The sequence below is a fragment of the Microchirus variegatus genome (genome assembly GCF_963457635.1).
Source record: "Microchirus variegatus genome assembly, chromosome: 5".
Taxonomy (NCBI): Eukaryota; Metazoa; Chordata; class Actinopteri; order Pleuronectiformes; family Soleidae; genus Microchirus; species Microchirus variegatus.
In genome coordinates, this window is record NC_139806.1 from 16977685 (window position 1) to 17001463 (window position 23779).

The window sequence follows — 23779 nt, forward strand, 5'->3', positions numbered from 1 at the left end:
AATATGTGATTTCATCAATGAATTTGAAGATTATTTTACTGCTCAGCTGACAAATCTGCTAGGTTCTGTTTGGGCAAATCTATGCATCTGCTTTCATTGTGAAGCTTTTTAAGTTCCGACTCCTGTTTATGGAGAACCTGCAGTGCATTTTTTTGGGTACTACAAGGGGTAGTACATATCACACATGAATGGTAAATGGTCTGTGTTTATATAGTGCTTTTTCTAGTCTTGATGACCACTCCAAGCATCTTTACACCAGTTTTCAACCATTCACTCACACATTCATACCATGTGCTGCATGTTTTTCTATCATTCATTTTTCATACCTGTTCACACAGCCGTCATGGCGTTAAGCGTCTCGCCCAAGGACACATTGGCATGTAGAGAGCAGAGCCGGGAACCAAACCCACAACCTTCAAGTTATAAGACGACTCGCTCTACCACTGTTCTGCTGTCACCCCGAAATCACAATCTGGAGAACATTTTACCAAAAGAGTCGATCAACCCCAGAGTCAATGGTGAAGGTCTTGAACGTAAGGGTCTTTGTCATCTGTTTAAATCAGGGTTTCTCACTCCTGGTCCTGGGGAGCCACTGTCCTCCATGTTTTAGGTGTTTCCCTGCTCCAACACACCTGATTCATATAAATGGCTCGTTATCAGGCTTCAGCAGAGCTTACTGAGCTGAACATTTGGAGCAGGGAAACATCTAAAACATGGAGGACAGTGGCAGGAGTAACCCTGGTTTAAATGATGTCAAATAAGGTATTTTTGTGAGAAACTTTGGTTAATGCCATGTGTCCACTGAGCAGTTGCCTTCTTTCATACTTCCTGGGTCTCCTGAGTTAAACCATTCTAATATAAAATCTAAAAGTTAAAAAGTATAAAATGTGAAATGTCAGAACTGTTGTGCATTAAATTGGATTTGAACAGTGTGGGGTCTGACTCGTCAGGCTAGTGAACAGCTGCATTTCAAGTAAGTCTGAAGAATCTTTGTCAGGAATATGCTGCGTGTGTAAATGAAACCACGTCAAGGAAGATACTGGCTCGTTGTAGGTTCTAATTTGTTAGTAAGGCCTCCCTCTGAGGGACATCTTAGACACACACACACACACATTTATGTTCCAGAACTCCCTGGAGGTGTGTTGCTGCAGCTCTGTGTTGTTTGTGTTTCACAGCCGTTACACTGCTGTTCAAGAACAAACCAAGTGAAAATGTCAGTGTTGCTGATGGTTTTTAACTAGACTGCAGCAAATGTGTCATCCCTGCATTGACTCTTTTCACACACTAACTGAGTGGGATGAAGTATTAAAGGGAATATAATGTAAAACATGACCATTAGCATTTAAACCAGGTAGTGAAAACATTGCAGAGAGGCTTTACTGCCAGATTTGACCAAAATACTGAAACATGATGCTGAACTTACACCTGGCGTTACACTCTGTACACTTTTTTCCACCAACAAAGTGAGAGGGAGAGAGGAGGAAAGTATCCACCTCAGCATGTTGGTCACAGTCTGTCATGGTCATTGTCAATGTCATTTGCTTTCACCCGTGGGGCGTTTTAGGTTCAGTATCATTGAGGATTTGATCACGCGTACCCAGCTGTAAGCAATGTCTGAATCCCTAAACGTTACCTTTTAGTTGCGGGAACGCTCCCAGGTTGTCCAGTAGTTGTCAGTTTTCCTAACGTTCCCCTAAACGTTACTTCTCACAACCCTCATTCAACCTTTGTAGAACGTTCTCTTAACATATGACATTAACATATGACATAACATTTGGTGCTTAGCTGACTAATTTTACTATTTACTCACACTTCACAACAGGGAAAATTTGAGATTTAATTTTTTTTTTTTTATTACTTCAATATAAACAAAATAAGAAAAAAAGACCAACTGAAAATACAGTCAAATCAAAAAAGAGTTTATTTTACAAATGAACAAAATAGTCTCTTGGTGCTGTAGCGGCGTCTATCGGCTCTGTGCTTTCTCTGCTGGCATCTCATGTGTTCGGAGTTGTGTTATTGGGTGGGTGGTGATGGTGCCACACACCAAAACATAAACACAGTCTGTTTAGCAGCGTTCCTCAATCACTTATAATTTTAAGTATCTAACGTTTCAAGTCATAAACTTTAGATAATTGCAATTGTTTTGTCGGATGTCGGCAGGGGAAAAACTTGGGGAACAAGTTCCAGACGGACAGCGACTCCAAGCATGTGACTACTTCCAACTCAGTAGCCAATGAGCAGGCAGCTCCCTAAGGCAGCTAAGAATCGCACAGCGCAAAGAACAAATCAGGGAGTGCAAAGATCAAGTGTCTTTTCAAATGATAAAATACAATATTTTTTGAATGATCCATATTATATTTGCTTGTTTGAAAAATATTGAAACAAATCTAATTCCATAGGTTGGTCTGCTTCAATGGTGAAGTTCCTTTGTCATTAGTTTAAATCAGGGTTTCTCACTCCTGGTCCTGAGGAGCCACTGTCCTCCATGTTTTCCGTGTTTCCCTGCTCAAACACACCTGATTCAAACGTTCAGCTCGTCAGTGAGCTCTGCTGAAGCCTGATAACGGCCCTTTTATTTGAATCAGGTGTGTTGGAGCAGGGAAAATTAGGCGGTGGGCGGTCAGTTCCAACAGATCATTAAGTGATAAATTCAAATACTAGAAAACGATGCTGATTTTTAAAAAGAAAATCGTTTTTATTGAACTTTCCAGACAAATGATGTTTGTTCACTTGCATGTGGCCCAAGGGAGGTCTTCAGGGGAGGGGGGCAGTCCTCATGTAGCACAAGGTCACTAACTGGCACCTACCATTCACACATCAAACACAGACATGGAGAAGAGATGGAGAAGACGTGGTTGACAAGTAAATTGATTAAATGACTCACTCCTGTGTTTGTTTCTATCATAACAAAGCAGTTATGACCTAAATATATATTTAATTGTAGTGTAACTTAACCCTGTAAGACCCAAATTAAGAAAAACCTAAAAAAAAAATTATTTGACCTTTCAGATGTTGTTGTAGGAGGCCTTAGATGCAGAAATCAAAGAGTTTTTGGAAAAAAAATGTTTATGTAAGTTTTTACAGAAACGTTGTAATTTTACAACGTTGGGCTTTGGTGGTAGCAGAATTTCTGTCTTTGTACTCACTTTGTCTGAACAACAATTCACAACAACTAAGTTCATTTGCAAGTTTGATTGCTTACTTAGCTCCATAAATGTATATAACATTTAAAAATAATCACACATTAGTCATATTTTTATGAAACCATTTATTAAAAATAAATACATAAATAAATAAACAGGATCAAATTCTATCTTTTTCTAGCAACTTCTTCATTCCTTTTTTCTTTTCATGACAAACTTTCATTGTTAGTGAAAGTCCTAAAAACAGTTCTTGTCCTCTGAAAAGCAAAGGTGAACATCACACTTGCTGCATTGTGTGTTGGTGAATCCTTTACTGCAGCATCCTCTCCCTGTCTTCATGTCCTTGTGTTCATCCAATGGCAGGTGTGCACATCTCTTGGATGGTCTCTTCTGAGCATTCAGAGGCTTCATGATGTCACTGTCTGTGTTGCTGGACTCTCTTTGCCTGAAGATGAAATCCAGACCAGAAAAATCAGTGTTGGGACTGATGAAATATTTTTTCGGCCAGCGACACCTGTCACGGTGCATGGTGTTTTTATGTGTTTTTGGCTTGATGTCGACATAATTATCAGCTGGACAGTCCATGGGTGGTTGGTTTTCTTTGTCCACTTGTTGACAGACATCTTCATCTGAGTCTTCATCACTCTCATCAGTGTCATTGAGTTCCATCTCAACTTCACTCTCTCCAGTTTGGATGATATCTATCACATCCTGCACACTGTATCACAGCTCTCTCCTTACTGGTGGCATTCTGGGAAAAAAAACCAATGAATTAACATGTATAAATATGCTTTTTATATAGTAGTACATAATCTGAAGTAATAGATAGGGTGGTGGATCAAGTCCTCTGGGTAGAAATGTTTTCAAGGCAGACAATACTGTCTGCTGATTGTAAGACACTTTGGACTAAAGCATCTGCTAAATGCCCTAAATGTAAATGTAATTGTCTGAGCCTATGGTCACTACTTATCATACTAAAAGAAAAACATGCAAACCCCCACTTACATCCACACCCCACATTCAGGAACATTTACACCTTTCCCAGAACTGAATTGTCTGTTGATATCCTCTTTGTGGACAAAGACATGGGATTTTAGCTCAGTCTGATCAAATTAACTAAATATTTTTTTTAGACATAAAACTTTTAAATCAGTCAAATTTGACCAGAACACAACACAAGGGTATAATGTATGTAATGTATACTGTTCATGTATAAAGAAAATACTCTGTTTCAGGCAGTGGTGTAGTGGAGTGAATATCACCTGTCTGTGTCCACTGAAACAAGACTGCTATTTTTGCTACCACCAAGACCCAGTGTTGTAAAATTACAACAAATATGAAACAAGCTCTAAATGAAATTTGATGCATCTATTCCACAATAACTAAATATGTACATGCTCTACACATTATAATAACATCCAAAAAAAATATAAGAGACATTTTACTTACTTTAATCTTATGAATCCAGTCCAATGAAACAAAGAGATTTTGTTCGGAGGAAATCTTGAAAAGTTGTGTGCGTTTATGGCCATAAAGTGGAACTTATAAACAAATGTAACATCCACTAACATTGTTAGACTGAACAGTAAGACCCAATGACTATGTACATGTGGTAAAAAAACAGATAAAATATAACAGATAGTTTTTAGGGATGGCTAAAGTTAACATTGTAATTTTACAACCGTGGGTCTTACAGGGTTAAATGGACAAATACACTGATTTAGGAGGACCCACAACATTGATATTATTGATGAATAAGATCTTCATATACTTAGTATAATAACTTGTGATAGGCTATGTGACCTGCATATTGTGTTTTATTTTGAAAGGGGAGCAGAAGTGTTTTACTTTGATTCTTAGTCAGACTTGCTGTCTGGCACTATCTGCTCTGTTGAGCTTGACGCGTTTTAGCAACGGCAACTGCAAAAACTGAAGTGCTACCATAGCGCTGTGGCACAGCGAGCCGCTCCTTGGACGCTGCCAGAGGTGGAAAGTAACGAAATACGTTTACTCAAGTTACTGTATTAAATACTTTTTTGGGGGGGATTTTGTATTTTTTAAGTACAATTTAAAATCAGGATTTTGTATTTTACTTGAGTACGTATTGACTCAAGTATTGTATTTATTTACTTTATAAATCCTATCCGTTACTGAGTAAAAAATAAAAATTCAGCACAATGAAGACCTACAGGGGGAAAATATACACCAGAACCAGACGAATGATGATGTGATTAGCACCAGCACTATACTACTATAGGATATTAAGTCACTTTTGGCGCGCGCCCTCTATGTTCACGCGCCAAAAGTGACTTAATATCCTATAGTAGTATAATAGTTTTGGATTTCTGACCCTTTGTCATATTTCTACTTCCCTCACACCCCATGCAAAGTAACTAAGTAACTTTTACTTAAAGTACATTTCAAATGAACCACTTTTTACTTCTACTTGAGTAATATTTCATCAAAGTATTGTCACTTTTACTCAAGTACAATATTTTATTACCTTTTCCACTTCTGGACACTGTCGGTGGAAATGCTCACATTGATTAGAATGGAAACGATCAGCAACGGCGACCGCACTGGAAACGCCTAAAACACGCACATTTTTGAATGATTAAATCCATATTTTATTTGCTTGTTTGAAAAATATTGACCTAAATCTAATTCCAGTGCTGCTTCTGGCCTGCGGGCCTTATGTTTGACACCTCTGTTTTAAACATAGATTCTATTGGGTTTAATGTAGTCGTGCTTGCCAGTGACACAGTTAGTACAGTATTTGGTCATTTTTTTTGTCATGATTAAACACCTTTCTTCCATGTGTCACCTTTCAAAGGAAGAGAGGAGGTTGTAGAAGCTGCAGTGGTTTCTCAGAGCAGAGCTGCAGGTTGTTGTTACCTTGAATGTGGCTGCTCAGAGGAAGAGGAGGAGGAGGAGGAGGGATGTGACACCGCCTTCCTCACGCTGGTGGTGGTGACGCGTGGCATAGGGAGACGTTTGGACAGCCCGTGTGTGTGTGTGTGTGTGCGCGCGCGTGTGTCATGAAAACCCATTTAGCCAGCAACAAATAGCGCGTGACACGTGATTCCGCTGGAGTTGTGGTGGAGACGCTCCAGTCACTGCTTGGTCGGTGTTGCACTTGAAGAGGCTGCAACAGGAGAGGACGCACGGCCGCGCGGAGTCATCTGTTGATCGGACGGAGAATCTGGAGAATTCGACGCGCGTTGTTATCATGAGCCGCCGCGCTCCCACTCACAGGTGAGACCGCAGAGAGTCATTCAGCGCTGTGAAGGTGCATGTGTAACCCGACCCCCACTCCCCACTCCCTCGGTGATGATGCGGGTCTGGTGCATGTACACAGCCGTTGGTATGCAGACGGAGACTTCAGCGGTTGCCATGGGCGACCCGCTGCAGCATCAGCGCCTGTCGTGGTGCGCTATTTTCCCAGTAATTGCAGGGTATAGGCCTTTATCCGTGTGTGTGTGTGTGTGTGTGTGTGCGTGTGCGTGTGCGTGTGTCACATCGTGACCACGTCGATACAGATCAGTCTCCTCACTTCGCTGCATATTTTGCTGAACCTCTGCACGTGCCAAAATAGAAATCCTTGAATAAATACGGAATTAAAGAAATGATCATGATCAGCACGTGTGGTGCATGTGAAGAGAAATATTTATGATCCCTCTGTGTGTGTGTTGACTGTGTCTGTTTGCCTGTTCATTTTTTTTTAAAGTTTTAATCTGCTTTTATTGTTTTGCTCTGTCTATTAGAAGATGTAGAAATAATAATAACACATTTAATTTAAAAGCGCCTTTCAAGTCACTCAAGGACACTTTACAAACAGAATAAATTAAAATCCCATCATGTATTCCTGTGAAACACTATGTGGACTGTATTTCTGTGAAAGGTGGTATCAAACACATTTATAATAATAATTATGTCTGGTTAGTTTAACTTAATTGTCTACATTGTGGAAAATTGTCAGTTGCTCCACACACAAAAAGACAACATAACTTACAAATACAAACAACAATATACCAATAAAGTCAGTAAAAACTGGAGAGATTAGGAGTTTCATTTGTCAATTTATATTAACATATTGGAAATGCAGTGGATGAGACATCATATACAGCTTTTTAACCTGCAGTTTATAATCATTCAACAGATCTTTGATTGTTTTTAAATATCACATGATTTGGTTAGTGGTGTTGTGGTTAGCGCTCTTGCTTTTGCGCCAAGAAGACCTGGGTTTGTGACCCGGTCGGAACACAGGCCTTTCTGCATGGAGTTTGCATGTTCTCCCCCCGTGTGTGTGTGTGTGTTTCTCCTCCCACAGTCCAAAAACATGCGGATGGGGGTTAGATAAATTGGACGCTCTAAATTGACTGTGAGTGGATGGTTGTTTGTCCATTATGTGTCCCTGTGATGGGTATTTCATGATATTTTTCTTTTAGTTGTCTGTCTGTCTGGCTGCAGACATGGTGTCACCTCAGTCCCACTTGTTGGTCACACCCTTGTCTGTGAGGATATCAGAGGCGACATCACTTCTGCTTGACATGTCAACATGACGATGTGACGGGAAACAGGAAATCTAACTCCAAACGTGTGCCACTTGTGTTGTTCTTATTGAAGGGGCGAATGTCAACCAGCAGTTGCCTAAAAAGATGCCTGGTGAGATGATCACTGTGCATGGAAACACACCACACAGACACAAAGTGTTGTGGAGCTGATTGGCTTAATCCACATTTTGTGAACTCATTTGACAATGGTTTAGAATTCGTTCGATTTAAGAAATCAACCGTCCTTCACGTTGGTGCTAAAAATGTCTCTGTGTAAGTCTTGGGATGTGCAGCGCGCCACATGCTCAACACATGTTGTATTTATCATGCATTGAGCGCCTGAGTGACCGCTGCATACTGCAAACTACAAACTGTAGGCGTGTTTTGCAGCTTTCTTTGAGACTCTCTCTCCTCTGATGAGTGCCGAGTGTCACAAAGGCTGTCGGAGCTGCTCACACCTTCATATCTCTGCCTCCCAGATCCTGTGAGCCTCCGAAACACATTTACTAAGTCATTTTTGACTTAATTGTAAGCCTTCAACCGTCACCGAGAGCCTCGACTTTCTTCGCTGCTTTCTTTGGGAGCAAATCTGCTTATGAATATCTGTCGTCTTGCACATGCTCAGAGTTGTCTACATGCATTTCCCCCCTTGTTCAAAGACTCACCTACTCCCCCAAAAAACAAGACACATTTCAACCCTCGATCATAAACTGCTGACACAGAATCACTTGGCCAAGGAGATGTGCCACAGTATGTTTGGCCATATGTGTATTTGTGTTGATCTTGTGGTTCGTTATGTCGTGCTATCACTTTTAATAAGGATCAGCAGCTTTGTGGGTGAGAAGGCCTGACCGGAGCTGCTTAGCACAGCCGGTCACATGCCACGTGTTTGCCCACTTCATGGAGATCATCACCACTGCCCTCATCTTCCTCAGCCCCAACCTTTGTAACTGGTTTCGCCGGCTTACAGTGGCTTTAGCATCTGTGCAGTAAATGTATGCCGTGGCTGTTTTGCGGGTGTGGTTTAAAGCAGTCAACAAGAGCTGAGACCTTCATTCGTGTTGGTGACTTTGCATGGCCATGATGAAGCTGAGGTCTGGGAGTAGAGAAAGAAGGGAGAGGCGAGGGGAGGATGAGGTAGGAAAAAAGACTTTAGATAACAGATGTCTATCAGTATGTTTATAGAGATTTTTATTTCAATGGTTTTAGAATGTTTTATATTCAAAGGTCACGTGGCACCTCCTAAAAATCTTCATGGCTGCCAGCAAAAAAAAGCCATAACAAGAAGATGGCTCAACACAGAACCTCCTATGAATAATCAGTGGGAGGCCATAATTAAAGACATTCAAACAATGGTACTACTGACCTTTAGCCTCAGATTACAAAGGGACAACAGTGATGCCCTCTAGGAAAAATGGAGCACCTATATCACAAGAAGGGGTGATAACCCGTGATCTGTGTGATGCGATCTACTCGCAACCCCATGTTTTGTTTTGTTTCTTTGAATGTGTTCATGTGTATGTGTGCAATTGTGAACGTTTGAATATCTTCATGACTATTAACGTGTATACGTGTGCTCAGGTGCACAGACATATGTGTGCATACACTATTTGTTTTTGATGTCTCCTTTGTATACAAAAAACTTTAAAAGTATAAAAGCAAAGTTCAAGTGGTAAACAGTTTTTGTGAACAGATTCACAACTTGACGCCTTATTTTCTACTTTCATGCCTTCCTGCGAAAGCTGTAATGTGATATTTGTTGCAGGTGAAATTTGTGGAGAGTGAAATGATCCCAAAGTCAGGAAAATCTCCAGCAGACTCACGGAAAAGCGTCGGCATCCATGAGTTTGCAGCACTTGCCAGATCATCGTTAAATGGTAAAACTTTTTTTTTTTTCAACTTTTACTGACTGTGTAATTGGAAAAAGAAAGTGTTTGAGTCACAGCGTCTGACTTGTTGTGTCTCCGTGTCCTCACAGGCATCTCACAGGCAGTCAGGGACCATGTGACAAAGCCCACCTCCCTGGCTCAGGGCCGGGTCGCTCACCTCATTGAATGGAAAGGTTGGCCAAAACCGGCAGACCCTCAACCTGCCGCGCACTCCCACTTCAGCTCCTACTGCCACCTGACTGAAGGAGAGAAGGAGGCCCGCTTCGCTGCAGGTACTTGAGTCATCTTCTTTTATGTTGGCATGAATAAGACAATTGTTTTTGAAACATAAACAAACAAGACGTCAGGTGATCGAGACAAGTGATCTCATTACATATATTCATATTATATCACATAAAAATGAATAATTATGTACGTATTACGTATATATATATATGTATACATGTATGTATGTGTGTGTGTCACTTTGGTTCTCAATTAGTGTGAAGAATGTGTATGTACGTATATATATTTATGTATATATGTGTACATCTATCTATATATATTTATGTACATAAATAATATATATATGTATATACACGTGTATATATATGTGTATATACACACACACACACATATATATATATATATATATATATATATACATGTATGTGTATACACACACACTAAACACTATAATATTAAACTAGCACCAAACCAGCAACTGTCCCTCAGTGCAGCATGTGTTACCCATTCACTTTTTACACTTTTCAAACACTACGTGGTGAGATAACGTTCCATTGTGAGCAGCTGGTGTTTGCACACATACAGTATGTCGCTCGTTAGTCTCGGTGAACACGTTGCGTTCTCTTACTTAGCTCTGTTTAGCTCCAGCCTCATCTCCAGTTTTCCACCTTCTGTCGTGCACTTAATCCCCTAAAACTCCTGTATGTCAGGGGTTGGCCCCGCCCACTCTGCTGTCTCCAGGGTGACGGCTTGCCTTGGCAGCAGATGGTGGTTTATTAGACAATCTTCCAAAACACTTCACTGCCCACCAATGGTACAGCAGCTCCTGTTGTTTTGCTGTGACTCATCCTCTCTGATGCCAGTGACATTGGTGTGGTTTGATCAAGAGAAACTATGTGTGTGTGTGTGCGCTTGTATTTGTTACCTCTTTTTACCGACTTTTTCTGGCAAAAAACATTGACACAGACTGTCTTCAAGATCACAAACATTGTGAAATTGTCACTCATTTCATAAAAGCTGCATCTTCCAAGTGTGCACTCATCGTTCGGATGTTGTCCAAATGCGTCGCCATGTGGCTCCGTCGCAAAACTAAAGAAGAAGAAGCTTCTTCCTGGAGAAGAGTATACTAAACACAAATGTCATGAATATATAAAATAATACAAAAATACAAAAAGAAGATATATAGTATAGTTTTTTTTGTGGGGGTGATGTGCCAATCTTAGCTGACAGGCGGGCTCACACCTTGGACAGATCATAGGGACAAACGTTTAGAGACGAACAACCATCTACTCTCACTCTCACACCTACCTAGTGTCCAATGTGCCTAATCCCCAAATCTGCGTGTTTCCGGACTGTGGGAGGAAACCAGAGAACCACGGAGAAAATGTAAATCATCCATCCATTATCTACCGTTATATCCTCCACCAGAGGGTCGCGGGCGGTGCTGTGCCTATCTCAGCTGACATAAGGCGATAGGCGGGGTACGCCCTGGACAGTTCGCCAGTCCATCGCAGTGCCACATATAGAGACAAACAACCATTCACTCACACTCTCACACCTAATCCCCAAATCTGCACGTTTTTTCGACTGTGGGGGGAAAGCAGAGAACCATGGAGAAAATGTAAATCATATTCCACGTTAATAACATTCTGGAATAAAGAATTGTAAGAGAAATTATTTAACTTGTCCGTGGTTGTCTCTCAGATGTACAGACAATCTATCTGTATTAGAAATCTTTTTTTTTTTTTTTTAATGTACATTAAACTGTCAAATGACCCCTTGACTGATTGCTCCCTGCCAACAGGTGGAGGTTAATTACTGTGATTAGCAGCACATGTGTCAAGTAGGAGTGACCTACATTAGAAGTGAGCCCCAATGTCACAGTGAGTGTGATCTTGAAAAAGGCCTGAAGACCAAAACATCCTCTCTTTCAGTAAAAAAAATGTAAGCAGATGGAGCAGGAGTGTGCAGCAGCGTTGACGTGTGTTACCTTTCGTTCACGACATAAACACTGACCAGAACCTGGTCGTAACGAGGGAGAATCTCTCACTTTCTGAGGAACTGGCTGATTTGAGTTGTGGTTTGGTTAACGCTAGGCATTAATTGGTTTTGGTTAAAGGTCCCATATTATGCAAAATCAACTTTTTGATCATTTAAATCCTTATATTTGGGACTCTGGAGGTCCTATCTGTCGGCAAAGTGTGAAAAAATATGACTCGCTCATGTTTTTGTGGTCCTCCTCAGTCTAAGTACAGGAGATAAAAACACGTGATGTTGACTTACGCGCTCCTCGTTACATCACAATGCGCTAAATGCTTTGTCCGTAAAACATGCAGGAGTAATGGCGAGGGCAACGGTATCTGAAAACCGGAAGTCCTCGAAGTCCGCGAAAAGTTCTATTTTTGGCTCCACAGTGCAACACAGAGTTCTACACAAACTTCCAGCCTCAGAGGATTTATCTGTCCAGTGGATACATGTTATATATGACGGCAATGTGCCTGCTAGAGCCTGCAAATGATTACTTTTCCAAATGCTAACTGCTGTTAGCTCCCAGTAGCATCTGTGCATGATGTAATTTCCTGTCCCTTAAGTTTTGTTTTACTTTTTTTAAGGTGGACCCTTAAGGTGGACCTAAAGAGATGTTACTAAACAGAGCGTTCTGAACAGGGCTGTTTTGGCAGGGTGATTATGATATAATATGACCCCTTTAAGGTTAGGGATAACACTTTGGTTAGGCTTTCCAAATGAATGAAAGTCAATGCATGTCCAAGGATTGCTGCACCAGCCTTTATTTTAACGCAATAATTTGTTCCTAATGATGATTGAAATGATAATGGACGAGAATCGAAGAGTTCTGTGGGAAAATAATGTCTGTATTGATAGACGTATAAATCAACATGGCCATATTACTCCAGCCTTGTTTATACTAGCTATTGATAAATCATGTGAACAAATCCACTGGGACAGTCTCACTCTGTTTGACTCATCCGTTCAATGACTGTCATCTTCTCCGATGAGTCATATGACAAATCTTAGTCCTCGACAGGGAATCGGCCCTGTCCATCAGCAAATGTAAAAAAAAAGATATATATACCCTGTTGCTTTTCTATGCTTTTTTGTTTTAAATTATTAAATAATTTAGACCTTCAAAGGGAAAGGAGGAAGTCATTACATATCATCCCTAACTTTGGTCAACATAATAACAGGCGGTGCATGTAACGAAAAAAACTCACTCACCTTCTACCACTTTATCCTCCACATGAGGGTTGCGTGAGGGCACTGGTGCTAATCCCAGCTGACATAGGTCGAAAGGATTGGTTCACTCTGGACAGGTCACCAGTCCATCACAGGGACACATCGAGACAACCATGAGTGTCCAATTTGTCTAATCCTGCAAATTGCATGTTTTTGGACAATGGATCTTCTTGCTGCAAAGGCAAGCGTGCTACCCACTACAGTAATAAAGCCGTTTACATTTATTTCAGTTGAAGCCTTTAAAAATGTTTTTGTGGTGTTAACACAAGGAATTATTAAGGGTTTGATGGTGAGACAGAAAACTCCTCTGTTTCTACAAAGACTTTTTAGGCAGAAACGACTGCATTAATTGTGTTCCTGTTAGGAGTGGCCGAGCAGTTTGCCATCGCTGAGGCCAAACTGCGGGCTTGGGCGTCTATTGACGATGACGAGGAAGAAGACTCCAATGATGAAGACTCTCACAACAACGCACAGGCTCACGCCTTCTCCTATCAGAACTCAGGTATCCACACATATTTGGTTCATTTCACCTCATTTCACTCATTCAATGTGTGTCATCACTGTCAATCACTGACGCCTCGTCTCCCCGTCCCTCCCCCAAAATCTGTTCATCCCCAGGCGTTCTGACTTTTTGCTCCTCCCTCAGACACCGCCACATCCAATCGTATCGCAGCACAGCCGTGTCAGTCTGAGGCTGATGGCAGTGAGGCACCACGCTCTGACAGCCTCCTGGGCCCCAGCAGCAGCAGCAGCAGCAGCAGCAGCAGCAGCAGCAGCAGCAGCAGCAGCAGCAGCAGCAGCAGCAGCAGCAGCAGTTGTGTCCCTGCATCTCTAAGTGACCCAAATTCCTCCCAGACCAGTTCACCCACTTTACCCAGTGAATACATGATGAGTCCATTCCTGGAGGAAGAGTTGAGGCTGGGCGGTGACGGGGAGCAGCTGGCTCCTTTACAGGGTCAACCTGACGAGGTCAGCATCCACCACAAGCCTGAGTGGAGGCCTCCGTGCAGCAGGAGTGGCAGGTTTGACTCCTGCTACTCCACCTCCCATTCTGAGTCTCCCGGAGAGGACGATGAGGAGGAGGATGAAGATGAGGAAGGCAGCGTGTTTCAGGAGGTCCGGGTGTGGCACTGCAGGACCTTCTTCTCTGACCACACTTCTTCCGGCGTGGCCTCGTTCGACGAGGAGGGGGAGGAGAGGGATGAAGCAGAGGAGAAGAAGGACGACAAAGAGTATTTGATGTGATGTGATGTGACTGTGTTTTATGTCTCTTTGAAGGTGTTGATTCTGGATATGACATCATCTATCCTGCTTTCAGTGTAAACCCTCTCCACCTTTCCTTCATCTAATCATGCCTCCTTCCACTCACTGCCTTTCATGCACTAATCTTGCTCCACTGTCTATTGCTGCTGTGCACATTAAATATATTAGGGAGGTGGAACAGAATGTAAATCTGTTGTTGAAAATGAGTTTTGTAAACATTTGTGTGACGTGTTGCTAATGCATTGGTTTTCTATAGATATTTTGTAGTGTTGTTCTACTCTGGGTCATGCCGTGTCACGTGGGTCGGGTTATGTTTGATACTAAATGTCCTGAATGTCCTGAACATATAAATATGATTTTTTTGAAATGTCTTGTTTTTGTTTCACACAAACCAGTCGTGAAGCAATCTCTCCGCTCGTTTCTTAAAAGGTCTTTTTAATATATTCATTCGCTCATGTACAAAATCAATTTCATGTCCTCTCAAAAATAACAATGGCTGTTGGATTTCAAATGCATAATAATTGTCCTCTGTACAGAGCATGTGCGTAAATCTCATCCAGGTATTTTCATATGTACAAAGCATATACAGGCCAGTGCCATATAAAGGGAGATACTACAGACTTATTGCTCAACTAAATACGCAGCAAATTAGTTTATACACTCTACATTTAACTCAACACGTTATATGACGAGCACTAATTCACATTCTATTTGCGAACAAAAGAGTGAAGACGGGAATAAATTGTTGCACGAATGTGTCACACGGAAATAAATGAGCTCGAGTGAAACCACGTCGGATTCACGTGTGGCTCAAAATCATCGCATGAAGCTAAAAATACAATTTGAAAGTCGTAACAAGGTCTCTCTCTCTCTCACACACACACAGGACTGTGGGCTATCGCTGTGCTTCACAGCAGTTACTTTTCCTTAAACGTTGCATTCGGGGGCCAATCTGAATTCAATGTCCTCTGTCATACAGATATATATCTACAGGCTGCGTACAGTACACGTGTGCTTATGGTGTGCGTGTGTGTGTATATACACTCATCGGCCAATATCTTAGGTACACATCTTCAACTACTTGTTCATGCAAATATCTAATAATTTAAAATTGAATTTAATCATTTAAAACATAAATTAAAACTGACATTGTGTTCTATTGAAGAAGATGTGAAACTAGTGATTGAGAACATTAACTCCTCAATAATAAATCAACTGGGAATTAGGCTCATTTTCTCATTTTTGCAACCATCAGTCGCCCTCTAGTGTGTCTTAAGTATATTTCCTGATTGGCTTCAGGAAGAACCTTTTTTTTTTAATACATCGTCTATGGTGTCACTTGTGCCACAGTATTAGGTGTTCAGTGTACCTAATAAAGTGGCTGGTGAGTGTATGTGTGTGTGTGTGTGTGCTCTATATAACAGCCAGTATCTTTCTTCTGGAGCTCAAGAATTGTTCTTTTATAATTCTAGAAACATCAAAAACACAGTAGAATCACACACAGCAGAGGATGCAGAGGCAGTGACCGTCTACAATATTACCCTTATTGAATTGACCCCCATAAAGCCATTGTGCGTTAAATAATACTCATGGTAATTACAATGTGCTTCTCTGTTGATTGTAGCCCTGAACTAAGCCTGGTGAACCTTTGGAAGCTGCCTTTTTGTCGTCGTGTGTAATCCCAGCTGATCGTGGACTTTTTTTGGGAGGGCCGATATAGAAATCTGTTTGACAGTAAAATAAAAAAATATACTGCTGTAGATGCTGTGACACGTGACTCTGCAGAGTCTTCAGAGTGCTGTAAATAATGGAGTCTGGACAAAGTCATGATGATGATGCATTTGCCATTAAATCTTAATCTTAAATCATACATTTTACTGCATTTAAACTGAGTATAATCTCGTAGAATCAACACCGGTTTATTATTAGCCTCTGCTTCTGTGTCAATGAGCCTCAGGTGGATTAGTGCTAATACTGTAGTTAGTTGTTTAAATTCAAAGCATCGTGTGCTCGCTTTCCATGTGTTTGGTCTAATGTGCTTTCTAATACTTTTCATTCACCACCTTTCAGACTCATTTCTGGATTGTTGGTTATTTTGTTGGCAAATGATCGAGTATGGATGTCAATCACTCACACACACATGCACACACATACACACACACACACACACACACACACAAACCTGGGAATATTCTATATTTGTATTGTCATCAAATCCCATGAAAACATCAAACTATCAACGCCCACTATTTAGCACTCATTGCGGTTGACATGTCAAAACTTTTCTGAAAACATCTGACATCATATATTTTTTGGGCAGCCTGTGGCGTAGTGGACGGGAACTGGGCTTGTAACCAGAGGGCTGCCCGATCAAATCACAGCACAGACTGAAGTACCCTTGAGCAACCCAACTTGTGTGTTCTTGTGTGTACTGCATGGGGTTTAATAGTTAAATGCACAAGCACAATTCATTATGAGTGGTAAGTGTGTGTGCAAATAAAATACATTCTAATGCATCAAAATCACTTAGGACAGTGTTTCTCAATCCTGGTCCTCGAGGACCACTGACCTGCATGTTTTAGATGTTCCAACTGCTGGACTTTGCTGCCACAACAGCAGAGGCCCTGATAAAAACACACTAAGAAACTGTTTCCTGATATGTTATGATGCAGTATGTTGCATACTGCACCTGTAATGAAAGAGAAAAAAAACGGAATAATGTGTACCCCACCCCTTTTAATTGAATTCCAAAAGTTCTTGGAAATTGGTTCCTTTATCACAACAGTTCCTTTTTGGAGTTAGACAGGAGGACATTCAGAAAATGTTTGAAGACAAAAACACTGATGCTTTTGGTCTTTTCACAAGATTTGTTGACTAAAATAAAAGAAATATAGAATTTAATCAGATTTATTCATAAAACAGGCATCGGCACACTCACTCACTCACTCACTCACTCACTCATTCGTTCATCTAGGCTGGACTTGAAGGTGAGTGTCCTCTACAAATGTAAGAAACGTTAACATTCATGAGACGACGAGATGGTTCTGATCATTCTGACTGATCCTGATTGTGAGGGGGGCAACTCTCTTCCTCGGCTTCCGATTGGTCCTTGTTCAGAGATGGAATGGCCTGCTGTTGCTCTGTGTCGTCCGGCTCAGGAGTTTGGTTGGAGGGGTCAAAGTCACAGGTCAGCTCTGATTCCTCGGTGTGGGAGGGGCTGCAGTCAAACGTAAACTCTGATTGGTCCTCAGTGAACGATGGACTCTCCTGCAGCACCAGCTCCGATGACTGATTTGTGATGTCATCGGCGCTGGTTTCAAACTGCAAACTAGTCTGATCTGTGAAGTTGACGGGGATCTCTTTGTATGCGAGATCGGCCTGGTCCTCCACGTTAGGAGGGTTTGGTTCCCGGGGCAATGAGAGCCCCCTGTGGCGGATGCACAGCTTGTGTAATTCCGTCACCTCAGATACACTTGTGCTGTTCCCACTGTCTCGGAAACTGGCCAGCGGAGGGCGCACTTTCACCCCAGTCACTATCACAGAGCCTTCAATGGCCTTACGCAACTGGAGAACCAATAGCCAGCAGGGAAACAGAGAAAACACAGAAAGTGGAGGCAAAGAGAGAGGAATAAGAGGAGAGAGAGAAGGAGGTTTAATGTTCATTCACAGAAAAAAAAAATTCTCCATAAGATTTCAACACCTGAAGGAGACAAACCTCTTTGAGAGAGACCACTCCAACCAGACGTCCCATGCTGGTCACATAGGCGTGATCCAGACCCAGCAGAGAGAAGATGGTGTGAGTCTGCGGAGGAGGAGAGATAGTTCCCACAGCTTCAGGCAAGTGGAATTCAAGACATTTTAAGACTGTCTCAATGTCATTTTAAATCAATTTAAGACCAAGTTCAATGTTTTTAATATCGATGTCAGATGTTTTGTTGGTTCTACTCCCCTGATCTGTATTGTTACTGCGAGAGACATCCGGTAAAATAGAAATTAAAAAAAAAATTACTAATTATTTTTAAGATTTTCAATTATATAAAAAGAAAAGATTAATTAATTTGATGCCTTATATGTTTTTTTTTAATAAGGATCAGCCGGAACCCTGAGAAGAGATGGGTCAAGACCTCATGACCCTCATGATGGCCAGCAAGACCACACTGTGTGAAACACTCAGATTTCCTTTCACAGTGAGTTCACTGCTTGTTTTACCTTGTGCAGAGATGTTTGCTCCACCAACTGGAAAGGCGCTGGATCGATCTTGCAGTTTTTAAAATCCACCGGCTCATTGAGCTGCTGCTCCACCCACTCCGCTATCTGACATGAGAAGACACCGAAAACTGTTTTGTAGCCACTTCATTACACAGGACACCATTAAGAGGCATCTTCTTAAAGGTTCAGTGTGAGCATGTATAGATCTGCTGCATACCTGTAAAAAGTGGTTATTTGAGTTACTGTTGTCTTTCTATTATTTTGACCGAGTCTGGTTATTCTTCTCTGGCATCAATAAGGTATGTTCACCCAGAGAACTGCTGCTTACTGGATGTTTTTCTCATTTTCAGGCCATTTTCAGACCATTTCAAACCATGCCTCAAATTCTAAATCAAATCAAATCAAATCTCTTTTCTTCCTGGTTCTGGTGCTTGGTTTAACCTTTAGCATCTCATCTTGAACATATCTACATGTAGTTGCTCCCATGCGATTGACTGATTTGATATTTGCATTAATAAGCAGTATTTCTCTCACCTCTGATGGAGTCATGCAATCTTCCACTTCCACAGTAGAGTCCTAAAAACAAAACAAAACGAGTAAGACATGTGCTGTCCTTTCAGACACACACAGAGAGACGTAGTTATAGATACGATGTGTAAAGACAGGACAAAGGGCGAGATGAAGGGATGATCACTTTGCGTTTGTGCAGAACAAATGGCACACTGAACAGCACGTCTCCTGTTTTCTTTTTTTACATTATCTTATGTAAACTTTCTAAAGAGCGGGCATTTGTGACGGCACCAGCAACTTTGCGACTCACCCACTTTAAAATAAAACACACAAAACAACTTGACACACGATCACACACAGCATCGCCGAGTGAAACATTTGCTCTGACACTAATGATATAACATTTATCCTTTTCAAAAAAACTTCCACCTCCCTCCCCTCCCTCACAAACACACTTTCTCTCACTCTCTCTGCAAAGCCACTCTGGTTGGTGCGCCACAAACATTTTTTTTGGTCTCGCACTCACTACGTGTGTGTTGCAAGGCAACGGTTACTAAGCAACAGTTTCTAGGCGGCAGACAGTCTTACCGCCATGGAGATCCTCACTCTTTTGGGCTTGGGCTTTCTTTTTTCAGGAGGAGCCGGCCCAGCCGGGCTCTTCCACCCGGGAAAAGAAGGCATCAACACAAGCACAACATTAACACAACATCAGTGAAACTGGACAGTTTTATTCTGATGCCACTGCAACAATGGATCCCACTCTGACTTTACAGAGAGGAGTGAGCACACTAATTACACCACAGATGACAGTGAGAGCACAAGAAACCCCAATGTTAAAGGTGCATTATGTAATAAATCTAAAGCAACTGGCCATAAAATCCTCCTAATATGTCACAGAGATTCAGGAATAATGTTCATATAACAAACTGAACTCATCAACAACAGTACAGACAAAATATTTGCATTAAAAAAAATATTTTGCAGACCTCAGTATTTTGAATTTGAATGTAGTAACTGTTTTTGGCCACATTCTTACATATGGCACCTTTAATATAACATTGGATGACAGATGCACTGCCAGAATTTTTTTTAGCCTTCTTGTTGTTATGAAAATTTTCCCTTAAATATGAAAAAATCTGACCCAAAGAAATCCCTTGTGATGCTTGGTAGGGGAATTTTCAACATTCGTCATAAACTCTGCTAACATGTCAGTATTGCTTTGAAGAAAAACATCTTAAAGTACGTCATACTCAAATCTATGTTGCTGTGTTATTTGATTGAAATCGAATCCTGATCCAACACTGTGGGAAACAGAGCAGCAGCGGTGGAGGTTTGCACTCTCTAAGTGCTATCTCTAGTTTTTAGAAAGTGTTTGCTTGCAAAATGTGTCCCACATGTGCCTCAGGTCTAACCAGAAACGCTAAAATGGAGGATGTTGAAAAACGTTTTCCTGGCAGGGAATGCATTTTGCACTGAAGGGGCGAATCCTTGACCCCAGCAGGAGAAAAACCCTGCTACCTGTGGGTGTATCCTGCCCACCAGCAGCAGCAGCAGCAGGAGGAGGAGGTGGCATCTACATGTACATGGACTCAGACACATCACACACACCCTTGAATACAATAGATGTCACACTCTTACAGCACACTTGCACTCATGCGTTTCTTTTTCTTCACATATTTTTCTGGCTCTAGTGCTCACCTCCAGCAGCTCCTTGTCTTGGTCAGCACAGGAAAGGGTCTGAGAGCCTTGGAGAGAAAATAACAATCGTTTTTTTTTCTTCCGTATATGTTCATTCTGTGTATCTTAAAAGTGTGGTGCGTGTGTGAGACGTACTATTTGGTGTCTCTGCATCACTGATGGCAGACACAGTTTTCAAGGCAGATTTCAGAGGCAGCTGGACATTGGACGCCACCGCGCTGAAGGAAGAAGACTCCTCTGTAGAGATCTGCATGAAAAATGTATTAAAATAAGAAGCCACATACACACGTACATATAGGCGTCATGTGCAGGCACATGCACACAAACAGCACAGCACAGGTAAGGGCACAGATGACACAAACACTGAAGACATGTGTTGATGTAAAAGTGTCAAGAAAGAACATTTGTTCAGTTTATAAACACTTACCACACCAGCTGCCCATAAACTCCCATCTGTGCCTTTACCTACTGCTACATGCTTCACACATGCTGTGCCTATTCCACTTTTAGTCTATCTCTTTTTCACCCAACCCAGCCCAGCCCTGGAACCCCCCCGACGCCTCACACCTGTTGGGTGCTCACCAGGAAGCGAACCCCTTGGCGAGCGCTGGCCGAGGCGTTGGCCTGGCCGTGGGCGCAGGACGAGCTGGGCGCGCTGTCGCTTGTCAGGCTGGCCTGGTGATCGTGTGCGCCGTTGTCCTGGGCCAGGCGGTGGAGGCACTCCAGCCTCCGCTGGCGTCCGAGCTGAAGGGAGAGCAGAGACTGGAGCTGCAGTCGCTCTATGGAGCCCAGCAGGATCATGGAGTCTGAAGGAGAGTGAAGCAGGAGAAAGGGTCACGGCTTAGAAATTAAAACTGAAGGGAGAAATAAGGGTTCCAAAGGTGCTCTTCTACAAGGGCTGAGGTTCTACCTGGAACCATTTGCTTTTCAAGGGTTCTTGGTTACACTGGTAGTTCCAGTAAGAACCATTTTGATCCAGAGAACCCTTTGGAACCCCCTTCCTGAATAAGAGGTTTTAAAAGGGTTCTTGGTAACACTAAGGGTTCTCCTATGAGGACAAGCTAAAGAACCTTATATGGTTCTACTTGGCACTTTTATTTCTAAGAGAGTAGTCTTGTGTTTGGTTTCCTGTTTTATTTTGAAATCGCCTCTTGTTTCAGAGTCTGCTTCCTGTACAGTTTCCCTCCTCTGTGATTACCTGCCCCACCCTGATGTGTTTCCACCTGTTTATTGTTATCCCTGCACCTGTGTATTTAGCCTGCATGTTTCCAGTTCATATTGTCTGCTGACCTGTAAGCATCCTTGCCTTTATTTTAGTTACTAGTAGCCTTGTGCTTTTTGGAAACCTGTTTTTGTTCGAGACACACAGTAAAAGGACTTCAGACTGTGACGCTTTTCAGTCCACGTCCAGTGTTTGCACAGCCTGATAGGTAGGTCATGTTTTCTTATTGTTACCAAAGCAGTAGCTAAATCTAAAATCTGTTATTCCATTCAACAACAGAAGACAAACCTCTTGAAAAATGGCTTCAAAATGTAACAAACAAAAATTTCATTCATTAAAGCAACAAAACAAAACACAAACTGATGTCTTGCAACAAATATAATGTATATGATTGGATGAGAAGCAGCTCTAATGTGGTAAAGGGTGTCTGTGGTAAAATTATAGTTATTTTTGTAGGATGGAGCAAAAATGGAAGATATGCAAGATAAATTGATGTAGTGATATTGTCGGGTCTTGTGTTGTGTCCTTAAAGAGAATATTGTATAGATTCGATCCTCAAATAATACCAGACTGCTCCAATTACTGATTTATTCAACATAACTTCACTTGGCTAAAGGTAGAAATAGTCAAAAACGCTCCTTTTCATGACCACAGGAGTGATTAGACCTGACTGCAGGCAGAATATCAACTGATTAGGCCTCACTGCAGCTCATGTCAAAGGTTGTTAAAGAGGGTTAAATCAAGTCCTTTCACACATCCATCCATTATCTACCACTTTATCCTCCACCAGAGGGTCACGGGGGGTGCTGTGCCTATCTCGGCTGACATTGGGCGATTGGCAGGGTACACCCTGGACAGTTCGCCAGTCCATCACAGGGCCACACATAGAGACAAACAACCATTCACTCACACTCTCACACCTATGGTCAAACCCACACACAGGGAGAACATGCAAACACCTTGCAGAAAGGCCCTTGTTTCGAAGTTGTTCTCGAACCCAGGAACCCGGGTCTTCTTGCTGCAAAGGCAAGAGTGCTAACCACTACACCAACCGTGGGCCCTCCTTTCACACAAAACCTATGAAATGATTTCGGTTTGACCATGACATGGTGTCTCGTAGAGCACTGTTGGTGTGTTCAGATTTCTCAGCACACGTTTACCTCTGGATTCAACCAGCGCCAGTGTTTTGAGGTGACATGTCAGCAGAATCTCCTGCAGGTCCCGGTAGGAGGAGTGTAGGGTGATGTAGCGCACGTCTCTGACCATGATGTCCTCCACACGGGTATTGTACCTCCTGAGACATGCAGCGGGTGAGAAGACGGGAGGTTAACTCGCAAAAAAGGAAGAGTCGGAAGAAAATAAATACGTCCAGAGACGTGGAAAGACAACAAAACGGGGCACAGACTGCCAAGGGACAAATCTGTCCCAACTGGACGCACTGACTTACTCGTGATGTCCCATTCCCAGCTCAGGCAGATAAGGAAGTTTCTGGATGCGGATGATGGAGTCGTACAGAGACGGCTGCAGAGACTGAGCCACAGCGTTGGCCAGAATGACGGCGATCATCACAGGCAGGATGTGGGAGATCTGACCGGTCAGCTCAAACACGATGACTGCTGTGGACACGGTGTGGGTGACCGCTCCAGCCAGCGCTGCTGCACCTGTGGAGGAGAGAAGTGAGTCACTCCTCTATAAGTCTATAAGCAAAATTAAGGTGAAATATAGGACAAATGTGACATAAGACACATGTTAAGGGTAACAGTATATGCATTTGTTTGTTTGTTAACTGTCTTTTGAGATTTAGGATCA

At 42.1% G+C, this 23779-nt stretch overlaps 2 protein-coding genes across 2 annotated transcripts in view; one reads left to right on the forward strand and one right to left on the reverse strand.

The window, feature by feature from the left end:
- Window positions 1–8782: 8782 nt before the first annotated feature.
- Window positions 8783–14313, forward strand: fam131aa (family with sequence similarity 131 member Aa; the record flags this gene model as incomplete). Its single annotated transcript, XM_083889579.1, has 6 exons — window positions 8783–8836; window positions 9465–9576; window positions 9678–9860; window positions 13433–13570; window positions 13715–13776; window positions 13855–14313. The coding sequence occupies 6 exons, from the start codon at window positions 8783–8785 to the stop codon at window positions 14311–14313; spliced, it is 1008 nt and encodes a 335-aa protein (XP_083745705.1).
- A 3066-nt stretch (window positions 14314–17379) lies between these two features.
- The window catches only part of clcn2a (chloride channel, voltage-sensitive 2a), a gene marked incomplete at both ends in the record, with an annotated part of 36636 nt that continues 30236 nt past the window's right edge, over window positions 17380–23779 (reverse strand). Inside the window, 10 exons of the mRNA XM_083889581.1 lie at window positions 17380–17895; window positions 18047–18133; window positions 18541–18645; window positions 19075–19116; window positions 19639–19707; window positions 20749–20795; window positions 20884–20995; window positions 21316–21554; window positions 23131–23264; window positions 23418–23631. Of these exons, the coding sequence (XP_083745707.1) occupies window positions 17380–17895; window positions 18047–18133; window positions 18541–18645; window positions 19075–19116; window positions 19639–19707; window positions 20749–20795; window positions 20884–20995; window positions 21316–21554; window positions 23131–23264; window positions 23418–23631 (1565 nt within the window). The remainder of the gene's footprint in view (window positions 17896–18046; window positions 18134–18540; window positions 18646–19074; window positions 19117–19638; window positions 19708–20748; window positions 20796–20883; window positions 20996–21315; window positions 21555–23130; window positions 23265–23417; window positions 23632–23779) is intronic.